Raw genomic sequence first — 20,127 nt, forward strand, 5'->3', positions numbered from 1 at the left:
TGTACTACACGAATATGTATTATAAAATGGGGGTTCCTGTTTTAAAAAATGCAGTTGATATCCATTTGACCTATGGTAACGCCATCTAACAGGCCAACCATAGCGCCATCTGGTTTCCCTCTTGAAGGTAGCCAAGTTCCGGTCTTTTTAGTTTTTTTGTTTGACTTTTATTTCATGAGATCAATGGACCACCCTGTATAGCTGACGAAACGAATCGGATTTATTTGTTCACCAAGGAGAATACTCCAGAATCAGTGCATTCTCAAATATCAAAGTGGAAAGATACTGGACTTGAAGAAATTTATTGTTGTTTGGCTGTTTGTCTTTTGATGCGTCATGTGAAAAAAATGAAAGTTAGCGAATACTGGACCAGAGGTGTTCTTCTAAATATTCCAATTTTTAATTAATGTAAGTGAGGAGACTGCTTTTTTTTACCTTTGAGAATGTCTCATTTAAGTGACAACTCTGCCAATACTAGCAGAGTCAGATCATTCAAAATTAGGAACATTTTCGATGAAGTTTGTACAGCTTTCTGTTGTGCATTTAATCCATATCAACATTGATGAAAGGACTCTTATCTTTCAGACAATTCATTCCATCAAAACGGAGTAGATTCAGAATAAAAACATTTATGTTTTGTAATTGTAAGACTGGCTATGTCTTAGATTTCATTTTTTATACAGGGACATCGTCAGAAACTGAGTTCCACAGTTTGGGGAAAAGTCGTGACATAGTGGCTACACTTATAAGGCCTTGTTTAGAACGTAAACTTACCGTCTACCTTGATAGTTGGTACTCAAGCCCAGACTTATTTCCCTAGCTTCACAGCTATGTCCTTAAGAACAGACACAACATAGCGAAACTTCAGTTTATGTGTACTAATACAGTGCTTGCTATAAAGTGGTGTGGCAAAGGGAAGTGTGGCTGTTGACAACATGTAACATGATATGATAGTTGACATGGGAAAGCCTGGCAGGAATAGCAGAGAGAAAATTAAGAAACCACGAAGCATTGTAGATTATAACTTGAATATGGGAACAGTCGGCCGTTCTTATACGCTGCTTAGCTCTGTCAGATGTGTAAGGAAAACAATGAAGTGGTATAAGTAGTTCTTTTTTCATGTTCTTAATCTTTGTGTTTTAAATGCTCACGCCCTACACAGGGCACTAATATGTTGTAAAATGTCAATAGCAGAGTTTCATCTGTCACTGGTAAGAGAACTTTCTGAAACAAAGGCAGTAGAGTGCAGAAAAGCTGGCAGGGGAAGGTGTTCTGATGATTATCCTGTAAGGGTTGTGGGAAGGCATTTTCCAAATGTTGGAACAAGTGAGCATTCCAAGAAAAGTACAGTAACATGTAGATGCATTGTTTGCTGGAAACAGAAAGTGTGTCGAGAAAGCAAGTATGAAAGTAAAACATGCAAGGTACCATTGTGTGTTGTACCCTGTTTTGAAAGTTACAACACGAAAACGAATTATTAACTGCAGCACAGAATGAATCAACAATGCTATCAGAAAAAAACTTCGAAAACGAAAAAAGAAATTATAAAAAAGTAAAAAACAAAATAAAAAGATTTTTTTATCTTTGTCAGGCCTGGTCCAAAACCTGGATCAAAAAGAAGGATGGAAAATATATTCACAGAGTATAAAAGGTACTCCTAAATTTGCAGTTAATGACTTTGAATCTTCTCTATAAGTGAATTTAATGAGCTAACAAAAAGAGAGAGACTTCACAGCTTTCAAATGTTGGAAAATCTGTTGAGTACTTAATGTGCAACAATTAGAAGTATAGCACAAGAAAAACAATCTGTTTCAGTCAGTCAGTCATTTCCAGCAATTCCAAATTATGACAGCACTTCCAAACTAAAGAAAAAAATACATATGCTAATAAAAATAAAGCTTTCAATTTATATATCTGCTAAGGACAGCTGCATCTGTGCCTGGATGGAAAACTTTACACAGTGTACCTATTGCGGGTAAAGAGTCTGACTGCGAATAACTAAGCACTCAGTTTGATGTATTCTCAGAAACAAATACTAAACCGTTTGAAATTTCCAAATGAATCAGAAAATGAATTTAATGAAGTGAAATAAAATTTGTTCTTGCCATTGCTCACAGAAAATTCCGATGTTGTAGTGCAATCTGAAATATGATCTGTGTGTTGCTTTCTCCCATAAATGACGTAATATGACATTTTGAACAAGAAAAACACCATATAGTAATCTGTAATCTATGGCTTATTTGATTTGTTCTTGAGTTAGTACAGTGAGGAACCCATGGAGAAAAATCAGATGTTATAAACGGGTATGCAAGAAAAAATAGTAAACTATTGGGGTAAATCTAATGAATTGCGTCACTTTCAACATAAGCTACAAAAATCGTGTAAAAAAAAAACTGCAAGAAAGATATCATTCTTAGTGATGGAAAATAGTTTAACGATTCAATCTGATTTTGCGGTAATTCATCTGCAGAGAAACTATGTAGTTAGAGCATTTATTTTGTATCAGCTGTGAGAGTGCACAGTGCTTCGTCTGGAGTCGTTATCACTCCAGAAATATTCAGCACAGGGACGTGTGGGGCAGTGCGGATTGCTCCGGTCCAGGCGGCGGCTCGAGGAATGGGCACAAGCACAGGTAGCTGGATTATGCTCCAGGCTGCAGCACTCAGGGTGCCAAGCAAGTGGTGTGCCTCCAGCAGTCAAAGGGTTAATGCAGAGAGATATGGCCCTAAAATGTTCCCTTCTCTAGCTGTGCCTTGGGAGGAATGTAGGGCTAAGGGGCAAGCAGAGAAATACTTCCCCCAATACTTCGTTTGGACGAGGACTTATGGGGATTCCGTCTTGGCCATGAAGCCTTTATTCTTTATAGGAACTATAGAGGACAAGTTTGAGGAAGTTTCAACCATCTCCAAAATGAAGAGTGGGTCAATTTTGATCAAAACGGCATCTCGTGCCGAGTCATGAGCACTGCTCGCTTATAACGAGCTAGGTGATATACCGGTGACTGTCACTCCCTATAAAAGTCATAGTACAGTTCAGTGCATCATTTTCCACAGACATTTGCTCTCACAGTCTTATGATGAACTACACATGAACTTGGAGCGATGGGGTGTTCACTTTGCCTGTCGTACATAGGGGGCCAAAGGACAATAGGATCATTATCAGTGTCTTCGTCTTGGACTTTGAGGTCCGTTCATTGCGTAAAAAGGTTGTATCTTTGCCTTTACATATGTCTGCTTGTTTCTGTATATGTGCGGATGGATATGTGTGTGTGTGCGCGCGAGTGTATACCTGTCCTTTTCTCCCCCTAAGGTAAGTCTTTCCACTCCCAGGATTGGAATGACTCCTTACCCTCTCCCTTAAAACCCACATTCTTTCGTCTTCCCCTCTCCTTCCCTCTTTCCTGATGAAGCAACCATGGGTTGCAAAAGCTTGAATTTTGTGTGTGTGTGTGTGTGTGTGTGTGTGTGTGTGTGTGTGTGTGTGTGTTTGTTTGTTTGTGTCTATATCAACATACCAACGCTTTCGTTTGGTAAGTTACATAATCTATGTTTTTAGATATATTTTTCCCACATGGAATGTTTCCCTCTATTATATAAATATATAGTAGTATATAATGTGAAACTTGGTGTATGTATTCATTATACAATGTGGGGCAGAATGGACTCCCATCATATCTTGCATTATTCCAGCCATGACATCTACAATTGGCTTCTTAAGAGCTTCCGATGTCTGTGGTCAAACTTTTTGAAGTATCCCCAAACAAAAAAATCAAAGGGGCTCAAATCTGGGGAGTGAAAGGGGGCCATGGAACATCTCCTTGTAAGGAGATCAGGAGGCCGGGAACTGTTCTTGCAGTATTTGGCATGAACGATGGGGAGTAAGAAACCAAAAGGCTTCTGTGTCATACTCCTCATCATACTCTTCCATTTTGGAGAGTAAAAATTTCTCCACCATCTCACAATAGTGCACAGAATTCACATTAACAGTTGTACCTCAAGCTTCAAAAAAGTAAGACACAGTAATGCCTCTGGAGGACACAGGGCTGTGCAGAGGTATTTGATTAAGTTCACGATTGTTTTCAGTCGCCCAATAACGAAAATTTTGCTTATTTACTGAGTCGGATAGGTGAAAATGCAGTTCATCACTAGACCACAGAGTAGTGTCAGGTTACAAAGAGGCTAATATTGCACTGCAAGCATTGGTACATTTTACTCAGCCTTCTTTACTAAGTTCTTGAACAACCATCAACTTGTAGGAATGTAAGTGAAGGAAGGTCAGAGTGTAAAATTCGTCTTACCGTTTTGAACGATATTCCAAGAGCAGAAGCATGTGTCCGTACAGAGCACAATGGAGACTGTTCCGTGGACACTCGCACTACCACGACATTTTCAGGTGTCCTCACGCTTTTAGGTCGGCCAGCTGGTTTTCTAGGAACTGCACATCCTGTCGTCCTAACACTAGTAAATTATTTCCTAATGGTTTTAGCATCAGGAACCCCGTCATGATGATTCAAACCAAACCGCCTATGAAAAGCCCTCTGCATCACCACCACACTATCATTGTTTTTAAAGAATGTTTCTACAACAAAGCCTCAATGCTCACCAGACCACGGCATGGTGACTGCTGAAAGTGGCATCATTTCCCCCACGTAACGCCACTACTCCCACTCCACTATTGCACTTACATGCTTTTCAGTGATTATTTGAAACTAGCGAGTCCATTCTGCCCCACCTTGTACGTATGGCATGACATTTTTGTAAATGTGCAAAAACTTATATAAGGAAAGGAAACAACCAGGAACCCACAACACAAAGGATTCAGTAACAGCTACAGTACAATTGTTTGCTGAGGTTGGTAGCACTATAATAAATAAATGTGGTAGTTCAGACTCTATTGGTGTCTCATGCAAATATTGTTCAGAACACCTCTCTCCTTCCCCTCCCCCCGCTCTTAAAAGTGCCACTGTACGAAGTGTCTGAAAAAAGTAATGGCAGTGATAAAACTGTGAGTGAGCTGGCAATGCTGTGTTCTTTTACTTGTGTAGATCAGTGTGTTCATGCCTTCCAGATGCTTAGTCTGAGTTTCAGCTCCATACAGCCAGAATGTGATTTTTGAGTGACATCAGTGAAGTCATGTTTATGTTGTGTGTTATGAAAATGGAGCTGTGGAATTTAGAGCAATCTTATGCCATCAGGTTTTCTGTTAAACTAAGGGAATCTGCGAGTGTGACTGTTGAAATGTTGAAACAGCTTATGGGGAAAATTTGTTATGAAGAGCACAAGTTTTTTGCTGGTACAAATCATTTTTGGAAGGCTGAGAGCACGTTGAAGATGAACCTCAGTCAGGGGGGCCTTCAACTTCAGAAAATGTTGAACATGTGTGAGCTCTTGTGAAATCAGACCGACATTCAACAATAAGGATGATGGGTGGCCCGTTAAACTTAAAACACTTTCACTATGCATCGGATTTTGCCCAAAGTTTTGCACATGCAAAAGGTTTGTGCCAAAAGGGTGCCAAAAACCTTCACAACTGAGCACAAGGGCTGTTGAAGAAATGCGTATGTTGATCTTCATGAGGGGATTGCCAGTGACCCCAAATGGTTCATTCATGTGATCACAGCTCATGGTTCCTGGATTTTTGAGTGTGATTCTGAGACAGAGAGACAAAGTGAGGAGGGGCACACTGAGACATTTCCTCCACTAAAAAAAGCACAAACGAGCAAACCGTAGGTCAAAACAATTCTGATTTGCTTTTTTGACAGTATAGTAGGGCGATTTACATAAAGAATTTGTTCCTCTGGGACAAACTGTCTACCAAGTGTTTTGCAGAGATGTCCTTGAAAGCCCCAGGAAAAGGGTGAATCGAATGGGACTAGACATTGCAGACAAGTTGATGCTGCATCATGACAACGCCCCGTGTCACACTACCACTTCCATCACACCCCACCCCACCACCCACCACAAACACACACGCACACGCACACACACACACACACACACACACACACACACACACACATTCACTTGATAGGAAACCATGTGACTTACTTCTTTTCCTAAAATTGAAAAAGTCTTAAAATGACATTCAAAAGGAGAACATTCAAAGGAATGTGACTGACACTTTCAAGGTCCTACCAGTTGGAGCCTTTTAACACTGCTGCTAAGACTGGGAACAATGAGTATGCCACTGATGTATAGCTGCTGAAGGGAACTACTTTGTAGGGGACAATATTATTGTTTGGAAAAAAAAAACAAAGCTTTTGTAGATACTTTTCTCACACTCCTCATAAAGTGTCTGCATAATACAAACAAGCCATAATTTGTACAGTGATGAACAGCCAGTGTTGTTGACAGTGGTGACCCTACAAGATTGATTATTAATATTTCTTGCCTAATGATAGTAGTCAAATGTTCAGACGATGTGACCATGGCATAAACCAATTCGGTGGGAAACTTCCTGTGTTGACAACATTTTCAACCATAAAGTGGCAGTGCATGCATAGTCTAAGCTTCAAATGGCCCTTTGAGGCATGTCACCTGCCTGTCATTTTATTTATTTTTCTGATTTATGAGCCTGTAGATTCATAAAGGCAGTCCAGTTTTGACTGAGGTTACTTTATATTTAAACTCTTCTCCTGAACCATATGTATGACCATTTTCACCAACTTTGTGTGGTTGTTTACATTAGAAGGTGCCATGATCACAACTTGCCAATGTGAAGATGATTTATCCATAAGCCAACATGGTGCAATAGCTGTATCAGCTGGCACTAATCTTATTGTGAAGATCTGTGAAAGAAAATGTCGGGAGTATATGGATGGAAAATTATGTGACTGTAAAGGATGAAACCTATAGTGGTCATTCTGTGCTCTTATTGCAAGTTTTTGTAGAGGCCAAATAGTGTTGCTGTTGCTTATTTCTAAAATCAGAATTGTTAAATTTTGTTCCAATACTCTTTGAGTTCTCAGAATTATTCAAAGAAATTCATTCCTTTTTTCCTTTTCTTTATTCCTTTATTTTTGACTTGCAAATGACATGGATTTGGACGTATTAGAAGCTGAACTCTATTGGGGAAGCTGAAAAATGTAACACAGTGAAGGTGAGCACAGTTTAGTGACATATTTTGAAGGCATAGATACTAGTTTCTGATTTTCTTCTGTAGTTTGTTTGCATTAGTCTTCCTAATCTTTATTACATGTTCTGATTTACATTTCAATTGTAGTCTGTGTATGTAATAATTCCCATCCTTTTATCTGATGAACTTTGACTGGCAATTCAGCATATGTAGTGACTGTGCAGCAGAAAAAGCTGTTTCTTTGTCAGTTATAATGTTAAAGACTAAAGTTATGCCTTTTCAGCTATTAAATAAAAGATTGTTACTCCCTCACATGTTGTATGTGGTTACTATTGTTTAGCATTTTGTTCCAGTTGTGAGAATATGTTGGTACTTGTCATGGCTTGCATTTTAATTCTTGCTTCATGGAAGGCAAATACTGTTACCTTTTGTGTAAGAATTTCTTTGTCCTGCAGTCGTAATTAGAATACAAATTTCCCTGTAAAAGCTAGAGTTGGTGATGTGTATTCAGTTGAATTGGATGCAATTCATAATGATCTCCTTCTTTCCCTCCCACCCTCCCCCCCTTCCTCCTCCCTCTCCCTTCATTTCTCCTTTCTCCAGAAAACTGCCTATGTATATAGCCCAGTTGTAAAGTAGCATTCTTGGTATCTCTTGTTTAGTGTGTTTGGGGTGTTGAGGGTATTTAGAGGTAAACATTTTCATATAACTTTGTATTAACAAATTACCATGCCAGATCTATTGAGAATACAAATAAAAAGCAGTGCAGAACAAGCACACAATCTTAATTAAAAATCAATTAAAGCAGTGATACAAGTAAAGTGTTTCTTAGTCATTTATCCATTCTAAGCAGTATTACACTTTTCATCCAGTCCTTAAATGAGGGAAGCAATTTATTAACACAATTGACACAATTAAAAATGTGTACTTCTGCAGATGGTCAGTTATTCTACTATGCTGTGGCTGTGGTGAAACGTGGGAACATGTCTGATGTGCACAGTCTGAATGCTCTACGTGGCAAGCGTGCCTGCTTTGGGAGTGTTGGAACGATGGCAGGCTGGGTTATACCTGTTTATACCGTGAGTATAAAATAAAAAAGCTAAAAATGTTTGTTCGTCATACTATTTGTATGTGATGTCTATGTAGCTAATATCCTGGTATCCAAATGTCAGTGTATAGATTACTGCCATTAGCCTCATACTTTGATCAAAAGTCATTCTGGGATTTTTAAAATTTGTTATTACTATTCCCCTCCCCCCAAGCAGTAGTTAATAACAGTTGTTTTGGAAGATTTTAGCACTTCATTGAGTATTGTTTTAGTAGTGTTTGCCCATGTCTGTAGAATTAATTTCTGTTTCTAACTCTTATTTCATGTGTTAAATAATTTGGTTGTCCAATTATTTAAGAAAAAGTTAATAACCCAGAGAGTTGGTTAATCATAAAATATTTTGCACTTTTTAATGTGGCTTCCACATCTCAGAGATGTCTGAGCATTTGATTCTATTTTAAACTCTTAGATCTATTAGTACATGTTAGTGCCAATTTTACAGTCATAAGGGTTGTCTGCAATGTAACTGCATGTAACATTAAGAATTCAATTTTAGGTTTACGGATAAAATTCCATGTCCATGTCAAATGTCTTGGGATCCAAACATTTCTAGCCCACAAATTTCAATACTGTGTGAGAAAAAGCTTCTTGGGTGATAGGTGACAAAATACTGCAGCGACATTTTAAAATTTTGGACCATGTTTGAAGTACTTCATTTCACGGAATAATTATTGTAAAGTTGCAAAACATGGAAAGATGGTCAAAAAGTTTGCATTGTGTTCATTCTGTAAGTTTCTTGTCGTTTGATTCATTATTTTTGCTCAAAATGGTACAAAAGTTGTCAATAAATTTAATTAGTACAAAATTTCTCCAGAGTTTCTGAAACTTATTCTCTTCACGTTGTTGGTTGAGTGAGCTCTTCTTTTTGTGAACTTGGTGTTTTACTTTTCGTGCTATATATATATTTGAAGGAAAAAGGTTTACTGCAAAAATCAATTATTTTTAAACTCTTGTATCTCACTAAAAAGGCTACATCTCTCATAGTATTGAAATGTGAGGCCTAGAAATTTGTATACCTTCCTTTGTCATTTAGCGAACCTGGTCAGCAAACTTGAACAAAATTGTAAAGTCAACTGCCGAATTTCTCTAAAAATTAGACCATTTGGCATGGGGTCACCCCGTTTATCTTACAGGACTGTATTTTAATGTACAGAAAGTTCTGGTTGAAAATAACAAATTATTTAGGATAAAGGAGACGACTCACTGAAAGGCAGAAGTGCTATGTTGTCGACAGACACACAAGCAAAAGGTACGGAGCTGTACTTTTCTAACTTCTGTAATGAAATTCCTTTCTCAAGCCATAGAACACACACACACACACACACACACACACACACACACACATATATATATATATATATATATATATATATATATATATATATATATATATATATATATATATATATAAAAAGAAAGATGATGAAACTTACCAAACAAAAGCGCTGGCAGGTCGATAGACACACAAACAAACACAAACATACACACAAAATTCTAGCTTTCGCAACCAATGGTTGCCTCGTCAGGAAAGAGGGAAGGAGAAGGAAAGACAAAAGGATATGGGTTTTAAGGGAGAGGGTAAGGAGTCATTCCAATCCCGGGAGCGGAAAGACTTACCTTAGGGGGAAAAAAGGACAGGTATACACTCGCACACACACACATATCCATCCACACATACACAGACACAAGCAGACATTTGTTAAGGCAAATATATATATAATGGAAGGAAACATTCCACGTGGGAATTTTTTCCCCCTAAGGTAAGTCTTTCCGCTCCCGGGATTGGAATGACTCCTTACCCTCTCCCTTAAAACCCACTTCCTTTCGTCTTCCCCTCTCCTTCCCTCTTTCCTGATGAGGCAACAGTTTGTTGCGAAAGCTTGAATTTTGTGTGTGTGTTTGTGTTTGTTTGTGTGTGTATCGACCTGCCAGCGCTTTTGTTCGGTAAGTCACCTCATCTTTGTTTTTATATATATAGTTATAATAGAGGGAAACATTCCACGTAGGAAAAATATATCTAAAAACAAAGATGATGTGACTTTCCAAATGAAAGTGCTGGCAGGTCGACAGACACACAAACATACACACAAAATACAAGCTTTCGCAACAAACTGTTGCCTCATCAGGAAAGAGGGAAGGAGAGGGAAAGACGAAAGGATGTGGGTTTTAAGGGAGAGGGTAAGGAGTCATTCCAATCCCAGGAGCGGAAAGACTTACCTTAGGGGGAAAAAAGGACGGGTATACACTCGCGCGCACACACACACACACACATATCCATCCACACACATACAGACACAAGCAGACATATTTAAAGACAAAGAGTTTGGGCAGAGATGTCAGTCGAGGCAGAAGTGCAGAGGCAAAGATGTTGTTGAATGACAGGTGAGTTATGAGTGGCGGCAACTTGAAATTAGCGGAGATTGAGGCCTGGTGGATAACGGGAAGAGAGGATATATTGAAGAGCAAGTTCCCATCTCCGGAGTTCGGATAGGTTGGTGTTAGTGGGAAGTATCCAGATAACCCGGATGGTGTAACACTGCACCAAGATGTGCTGGCCGTGCACCAAGGCATGTTTAGCCACAGGGTGATGCTCATTACCAACAAACACTGTCTGCCTGTGTCCATTCATGCGAATGGACAGTTTGTTGCTGGTCATTCCCATAGAATGCATCACAGTGTAGGCAGGTCAGTTGGTAGATCACGTGGGTGCTTACACACGTGGCTCTGCCTTTGATCGTGTACACCTTCCGGGTTACAGGACTGGAGTAGGTGGTGGTGGGAGGGTGCATGGGACAGGTTTTACACCGGGGGCGGTTACTGGGGTAGGAGCCAGAGGGTAGGGAAGGTGGTTTGGGGATTTCGTAGGGATGAACTAAGAGGTTACGAAGGTTAGGTGGACGGCGGAAAGACACTCTTGGTGGAGTGGGGAGGATTTCATGAAGGATGGATCTCATTTCAGGGCAGGATTTGAGGAAGTCGTATCCCTGCTGGAGAGCCACATTCAGAATCTGATCCAGTCCCGGAAAGTATCCTGTCACAAGTGGGGCACTTTTGTGGTTCTTCTGTGGGAGGTTCTGGGTTTGAGAGGATGAGGAAGTGGCTCTGGTTATTTGCTTCTGTGCCAGGTCGGGAATATATATATATATATATATATATATATATATATATATATATATATTGTTGGGTGGTGGTATTGTGAGTTACCTTAGGTTTAGGCCAGGGAGGTTACAGGAGTAAAGGATTTACCGTAAGGATAGCTCCCATCTGCACTGCTCAGAGAAGCTGGTGGTGGTGGGGAGGATTCAGATGGCACAGGTTGTGAAGCCATTGAAATTTAGCATATTGTGCTCTACTGCATGTTGCGCCACAGAGTGGTGCACCTTGCTTTTGACAACAGTTTGACGGTGGGCATTCATTATGGTTGACAGCTGGTTGGTTGTCTTACCAATGTAAAACACTGTGCAGTGGTTGCAGTAGAGCTGGTATATAATGTGGCTGCTTTCACAGGTGGCCCAGCCTCTGATGGGGTAGGATAAGTCTGTGACAGGACTGCAGTAGGAGGTGCTCGGTGGGTGTATAGGGTAGGTCTTGGATCTGGGTCTTCCACAAGAGTATGATTCCTGTGGCAAGGGATTGGGGGTGGGAGTAGCATAGAGATGGAGTAGAATGTTGTGGGGGTTGGGTGGGTGGTGGAACACCACTCTGGGAGGAGATGGAGACATCTTGGGTAGGATGTCCCTCATTTCAGGGCATGATGATAGATAATCAAAACCCTGACGAAGGACATGGTTCAGTCATTTCAGTCCCAGTTTCTATTGGGTGACAAGGGAGACACTTCTTTGTGGCTGATTCTTGGGATGGATGTGAGAATCAGGTGTGTGTGGGGATATGGCACAGGAGATCTGTTTGTGTATTAGATCTGGGGGTATTGTTTATCTGCGAAGGCCTTTGTGAGGCCTTCAGCATAGAGGGCAAGGGAGTTCTCATCACTGCAGCTGCGTTTGCCACAGGTGGCCAGGCTGTATGGGAGTTATTTTTTGGTGTGGAAGGGGTGACAGCTGGCAAAGTGCAGGTACTGCTGGTTATTGGTAGGTTTGTTGTGGACTGAGGTGTGGCTGGAACCATTTGAGAGGAGGAGATCAGCATCTAGAAAGGTGGCATGATGGTTGGAGGAGGGCCAGGTGAAGGGGGTGGGAGAGAAGGTGTTGAGATTGTGGAGGAATGAGGATAAGGTGTCCTGGCCTTGAGTCCAGATTATAAAGATGTCGTCTGTAAACATGAACCGGGCCAAGGTTTTGGGTTTTCGGAAGCAAGGAATGTTTCCTCTTGGTGGCCCCTGAAGAGGTTGGCAGGATGGGTGCCCATGGCTCTGCTACGAATTTGTTTATATGCCTTACCTTCAAAACTGGAATAGTTATGCATTAGAATGTAGTTGGTTAGATGTACGAGGAATGAAGTGGTAGGTTTGGAATCTGGTTCCGGTTTTTTGATGGTATCTCTATAATCTGGACTCAAGATCAGGGCACCTTATTCTCATTCCTCCACAGCCTCAACACCTTCTCTCCCACCCAGTTCACCTCGTCCTCCTCCACCCATCATGACACGTTCCTAGATGCCTACCTATCTCCTCCTCTCAGATGGCCCAATCCACACCTCAGTCCACATCAAACCCACCAATCCCCAACAGTACCTGCACTTCGACAGCTGCTACTCCTTCCACGCTAAAAAATCACTCCCATACAGCCTGACCACCCATGGCATATGCATCTGCAGTGATGAGAACTCCCTCACCCTGTATGTTAAAGGCCTCACAAAGGCTTCACAGACAGGCAATCCTCCCCCCCCCCCCCCCCCCCCTCACCCACAGACCTAATAAACAAACCGATCTCCTGTGACACACACACACACACACACACACACACACACACACACACACACACACCTGATCCTCACATCTATCCCAAAAACCAACCACAAAGAAGTGTCACCCATTACCACCCGGGACTGGAATGACTGAACCATGTCCTTTGTCAGGGCTTTGATTAACTATCATCATGCCCTGAAATGAGGGACCCAAGATACTTCCATCTCCACCCGGAGTGGTGTTTCACCACCCACCCAACCTCCACAACATTCTACTCCATGCCTATGCTACTCCCACCCCCAATCCCCTGCCACAGTGCCACAGGAATCATACCCTTGTGGAAGACCCAGATCCAAGACCTGCTCTATCCACCCACTAAGCACCTCCTACTCCAGTCCCATCACAGCCTTATCCTACCCTATCAGAGGCTGGACCACTTGTGAAAGCAGCCATGTTGTTATACTAGCTCTGCTGCCACCACTGCACAGTGTTTAACATTTATATGGCAACCAACCAGCTATCAACCGTAATGAATGGCCACTGTCAAACTGTTGCCAAAGGTAAGTTGCACCACCCAGTGGCACAACATGCAAGATTTCAGTGGCTGCTTCACAACCCATGCCATCTGGATCCTCTCCACCAGAGCTTTTCTGAGCTGTGCAGATGGGAGTTATCCATAAAGCACATCCTTCGATCACAAAACCTCCCTAACCTAAACCTAGGGTTACTCACTGTACCCGCATCCCCCACCCGATAGAGAGTGTGAATGTGTGTGTGTGTGTGTGTGTGTGTGTGTGTGTGTGTGTGTGTGTGTGTTTCTCCTACAGCTTGAGAAAGGAATTTCATTCTGAATGCTAGCAGAGTGAGGCTCTGTTGTGTATCTGTTGATGATGCAGAACTTCTGGCTTTCAGTGAGTCATCTCCTCTATTCCTAAATAATTTGTTATTCAGAACTGTGTTTTATGATTGAATAAAATTATTTTGGATATTAGGTCACGTCATTATAAAACACTAAACAACTAATTGCTGACATTTCAACCTACTATGCAGTTGCCCTTTTAGGGCGGTTAACTGCATTTACTATAGTTAAGCACTCTGTAAAGGACTGCTGCAAAGTTGGTAGAAACGTCAGCAATTAGTTGCTTTACTGTTTTTTAATGACGTGGTCAAATATCCAACATTATTTAATCAAAGTGACACTTCTCATGGATACCTACAAACTTGTATTATTTTCTATTTATTTTCTATGAAGTTATTCCTATGTATTGATTGTCTTTCCTTTCAGATCCTCATCTTTTCCAGTTGTTGGCAGTTTTAACCTCGGCTGTTCCTTCCTGATATTCCTTTGATGCATGCTCTGCATCTTGATTTGACATTTTTCTCAGTGTACTAACTTCTGTATTATTACATATTCTTTTCTCCTGTTGCTTCATTATCACTGAACAGAGTTTACAAAGAAGTTTATTGTATCATACTGCAAGAGACATAATCACTGTATTTTACATTAGGTAACTGTAACCATGTTTACATGTGAGTAGCTCTGTTTGTATTGCAATTCTTTGGTTTTCTGTTACATAACAGTGATGGTTTTATTTTCAGCTTATGAGAGAAGGTGGAATGGAAGTGATAGATTGCAATAATCATGTGAAATCAGCCATAAACTTTTTTGGTCCAAGTTGTGCTGTGAATTCTTTGATAGATAAATATAATCCGATTGGTAAGTTAATATGGAAGTTATTCTCTTTCAGAGAGTTACATTTTAAACCTCATCTGTGTCATTGTGCTATATGTGATTTGCAAGTTTTTTTTATGAAAGAAATTGAGAGTGGAGCACTTGGTAGTAGAAATACTTACATCACTTGACTGTCTTTTGAGGAATTTCATCATTTTTCCTCTGTGATAATATAATAGTCTTTGTTACTTTATGAGCTATTGCAACCAAATCCAGTTAAGCAAGCTAGAGAAGTTGAATTAGAACAGTTAAAGAACACCAAGGATAAAATATTTTCTCTCTAGATAAGTTAGGAAAAGAAGGCCATGGCAAAAGACAGAGTTGAGGTGCTCATGGCAGGCAAGAAAAAATGTGCCACATACTAAGACATTTGCTCTAAATAGGAAAGATAAGCTCACCGTTAACCCAATTCTACAGGAGGAGTGGCCACAGTATTTTACAGATCTCTGGACTCTCAAGAGTGGAGACCACGTAGGACTGGGGAGTGCAACTATACAGAAATATTTATGTAGACCAAATGATAATTTTTCTCAACATTTGAAAATAAACTCAATGATATGATGACAGAAAATCTGAATTGCTGAAATGTGGGCAATTGAATTTTAAAATTTGATGGGTGAACTTCTTAAGCTGTTGTTGGACTTGCAGATATCCACCTGCGGAACAGAATGTAGCTTTTTTATGCCCAGAATTGAAAAAATATAAAGAATGAAAACTGTAAATTACAGGATCTGCAAAATATATGCCAACATAATTCAGTGGCATGTATTTGTGATTGTGCAAACAATTCAAAAAGACATTGAAAATGGCTTACACACATAGAGACATTCCACTGACTGTTCAACGTAGCACAACTAATAGGTATTACAGAGAATATATCATGCTCATTTACAATGCTTTCATTGACTACTAGACAGCAGTTTATGAAAATGATGTTAAGTGATTTCAGGTATATCTAATCAAGTGGTTACCATAAATTTTTTTAAGGGCTGCCCAAAGTACATGCAACAGAATATTAATCAGAACGTTATGTGACAGATTACTTGAATGTTATAAGGAAAGATAGACCAAGGAAGACTGCAACTCACATTTATAAAACAGCTATAAATAATGCAGGAGTCTCTGTTTGTGTAGAAATGAAGAGTTTTGCTTCTAATAGATACAAATAAAGAGCTACCAGTTAAATGAAAGCTTCGTGATGAGTAAGGAGGATACAACACTTCACAGGCAGAGATTACACAAGGACATACACTATACCAGATGATTTTCATTGGAGGCTGTACACACTAATGAAACGAGCAGAGCAGTTTATTCTGAATGAATGTCTGCCAGCAAAGACTAAAATCACAACATTCAGAGAAAGTGAACCATTACAGATACTAATATATAAAGCAAGAATGTATGTGTGTATGTCCGGGATCTCCTCCCAAGTCTTTGGATCTATTTCAACCACGTTTTGCACAGAAACAGCAGGAGTACCGAGTAACTGCACTGTGGGATTTATAACGTCCTAGCTCCCATAGGAGTGGAGATAAAGGCAAACTTTTTTCCAGCCCCTGCCCTACATGACAGATGGATTGAGTAGGAGGATTATCGGTCTGTTTTACCTCCATGCTTTACAGTGTGGTCTGCACATGAGGGGCAAGAAATGGTTTTCCAGACCCCAGTGTTTAGGCTGCCCTGCACGACGGGCATGTTTTATGGTTGTAGTATCAGTCTGCCTTATCGAACTCTCTGCAGGGACACCTGCAGATGGGCCCAGCCTAGCAGAGAAAAGAGGAGACAGGAGATGGATTGTGAGAGAGGAAGAGAATGAGCTGGACTGAGAAATGAGAGGGGAAGAGATGTTTGGAGATAGGGGATGCAGGAGAAAGAGAGAGTTAGGCGAAGTGGTGACAGACAGAGAGAGGAGGGGAAAGGATATACATTGAACGGGGTGAGATGCAGGAGGTGGGTGCAATGTGTAGAAGGGTAGTGGACAGGTGGAAAAGGAAGAGGGGCAGGAGAATATTGACAGAGTGAGGGGAAGAGGATATGGACAGAAGGAGAGGGGGGGGGGGAGATGATGACTTCGTAGAGAGGGGTGGAGGATATGGAAAAAGAGAGGGGGAGGAGGAGGAGAAGGAGATAAGGAATGGGAAGGAGGTGAGCTAGAAGGATGAGGAGGGCAGAGAGATGGGAGGGAGGAAGAGGTGAACACACACACACACACACACACACACACACAGAGAGAGAGAGAGAGAGAGAGAGAGAGAGAGAGAGAGAGAGAGAGAGAGAGGGAGGAGGAGGAGGAGATGTCTGCAATATACGTATCAAATCACAGATGCGAGTGAAGCTGCAGAGAAAAGTATAGTGTATAAATGTGAAGTGGCACGTATATTTTTCTGGGATCACGATATCAACCAAATTAACCACACAAAAAGAAATCGTCACAGTTTTCCAGACCCTGATGCGTAGGCTGTGCTGCGCAACAGGCATGTTGGGTTGTAGTAGTATCGGCCTACTTCATTGACCTGGTTTGCATGGCAGCCTATTTGTCAGGGACTGGGAAACAGTTTTCAAACAGCTGATGTGTAGGCTGCCCTGCACAACAGAGGTGTTGTGGGTGTAGTATTGGCCTGCTTTATCAACCTGTTTGGCAAGGGCTACTAGCGCAGATGGGCACAGCTGAGGGGAAGGTTGAGATGGATAGAGAAGAGATGGACAGACAGAGGAGGAGGAGACAATTAGAGGGGGAGGAGGATGTGGATAGAGAGAGGACTCAGGATGGGATGGATAGGGAGAGTTGGGGAGGAGGAGATAGGTAAGGAAAGGGGGCTGAAGGAGATGGACAGAGAGAGAGAGAGAGAGAGAGAGAGATGAGGAAGATTTGGACAGATGGGGAGATGCAGGAGGCAAGTGGAAAGTGTAGAGAGGACTAGGCAGGTGGAAAAGGAAGATGATGATGAGGAGGAGGATATGGTCTGAGAGAGGTGGAAAAGGTTATAGACAAAGTGAGGGAGAGGAATATATGGTCAGTGAGAGGGGGAGGAGGAGATATGTGGCAATATATATGTCAAATGCCTATGTGAGTGAAGCAGTGGGGAAAAGGTTACACGCATCCGGGATGTCCCACGTATATTTGCCGCCTCACATATTTCCGAAATGAAACAGATTGTGAAAAATGCAATTGACCAGGGATGCAGCCATGTCGGGGGCTCACACAATGGGCAGGAAAGCGCTTTCCCTACAAATAAACAAACAAACATTACTTTCAGCTTTTTTTTTAACTGACACATGTACATTCTTTCCACTGAAATGAAAACTAGAGGTACAATTGGTGATAATGCCACAGTTTCTGCCGTGATGCCATAATGCGGGTTGCCAGCACTGTCTTAGAGCCTGCTGTAGGCAACTCTTGCTCAGTGAATTACAGTAAAACTGTGGTGCCATTGCCATGCTTTAAAGTCTACATATTTAAGATGGTGTGAGGTTTAGAGCAGTGAAAACAAGTCAGACGTCACTTATTGTACCTCCAGTTTTCATTTCGATAGAAAAATATAGATGTGCAATTTAAAAAAAAAGTAACATTGTGTTGAAAGTGATGTTTGTTTACATTTATGGATTGTGTATTTGTGTTGTGTGAGCCCCTGGTGTAGATGCATCCTGGCCAGTTGCATTTTTCACATTTTGTTTCATTTCAGAAATATGTGGTGCCAGAGTTAGCTGGGACACACTGTATGAAGCAGCATATATTTGGGTATGTCTGGAATATCCTCCTAAACCGCTAGATCGATTTCAACCAAATTTGGCACACAAACAGCAAGCTTCATAAGTATCAGCACTATGGGTTTATAACCTAGCTCCAATAGGAGTGGAGTATTGGGCAGAAATGTATTTTTTCAGCCACTGCCACATGTGCTACCCTGCATAACAGATGTGTTGTGTGGTAACAGTATCAACCTGCCTTACTGATCTGCTCTGGTGGGCAATGTACACACCAGGTGCAAGAAACAGTTTTCCAGCCCTCGATGTGGCTAGATATAAAGAGAACCAAAAATACCAGACAGTAACTAAAGATGCAGCTGGTTGTGAATTTCATACCGATACAATATTTTGTCTGTTTAGCTTGTCACTATTATTAGGTACTGCTGATGCTAGGATGAAGCTTCATGCTTGTATACAGTTGCCAGGGTGTAAATTATACTTATTAAAAACTTTTTTATATGAAGAACTTTCTCCTTGTTAAAAACTATTTTATTATGAGTAGTGTGTAATGATTAATTAACAAGCCTTAAAGAAAATTCAGAGACTATGTATATGCAAAGTAGAACCGATCTTTGTTTAGAAACCACATTCGTTTTTCTTAAAGAAACAAATGATATTTTAAGGAAGCTGAGACTTACCCCTCTTGTGACTTAATTCTGTTATCACTGTTAATGTAGTAAGAGGTAATGTTATGTACTTTTATGAAATAATAATACTTTCAGTCTTAAATAGCGTGTGTCTGCCAGTCATTGTAGATAACCTATTGATGTCACAATATTGAATTTGTTAATGAATTTCTATTTTATGGATGGATTTACTGGGGAAACTGCTCTCACACCGTTTGAAGGCAAAGTGTCCAGTTACTCATCGCGTCATGTCATTTAAGTATTTCGTGATCTACATGTCAAACCTGCAGGTCCAATTGAATATTCACTTCTACTTTTTATGTGGAAGTCACAGTGGTATTTTATGGTCAATGAACCTTCAAATAGTGATGGTGCTGTATAGCCACTAGGGTGTGATACATTGAAGGAATAAAATTGGAGATGGCATAAAAATCTAAAACAACAGTGACTGAATATTCTGAAAAGATTAAATGTATTATGATGTGTGTTGAATTAGTAAGCACATTTTACCAGCAGGTTTGTAACATGTCTGTCCCTAGGCTAATTCATAATTATGCGCTGCGTATTTTATGTTAAATTACTTATTTTTCTTCCTTTTAACAGCCACCAAGGAAATATATGTTACAGCTCTCCCTGTAGTGCATTCTCTATCCAGTCACATATAAGTGTACTTTACACAGTCACTCCCATTCCAAGTGTTGGGAGACGTGATGAGCTATATTAGGTGATATGGGAAAAATGTAGCAAGGGAGAAGCAAGAGAGGGGAAGTGGCAAAGAAAAGGGATGGCCAGTGGTTAGGAATTCACTACTGGAGAAAGGTTAACGTAGTTTGAGCAGATATAGTAAAGTGATGCACATGGTGATGTTCAAGATAGGTGTTGTTAGACACTGTGGAAGATGTTTTTAGACTCCTAGGATCATAAGTTGAATTAAAAATAAAGATCCTGAGTGAAGTACTGAGTAATACGCAGCTTA

General features: G+C 40.7%; 1 protein-coding gene across 1 annotated transcript in view; it reads left to right on the forward strand.

Moving 5' to 3' along the window:
* LOC124605676 (melanotransferrin) overlaps positions 1-20,127 on the forward strand; it is a 121,459-nt gene that overhangs the window by 23,963 nt on the left and 77,369 nt on the right. Inside the window, exons 4-5 of the mRNA XM_047137525.1 lie at positions 8,011-8,153; positions 14,646-14,763. Of these exons, the coding sequence (XP_046993481.1) occupies positions 8,011-8,153; positions 14,646-14,763 (261 nt within the window). The remainder of the gene's footprint in view (positions 1-8,010; positions 8,154-14,645; positions 14,764-20,127) is intronic.

The sequence above is a fragment of the Schistocerca americana genome, chromosome 3 (assembly GCF_021461395.2).
Source record: "Schistocerca americana isolate TAMUIC-IGC-003095 chromosome 3, iqSchAmer2.1, whole genome shotgun sequence".
Lineage (NCBI taxonomy): Eukaryota > Metazoa > Arthropoda > Insecta > Orthoptera > Acrididae > Schistocerca > Schistocerca americana.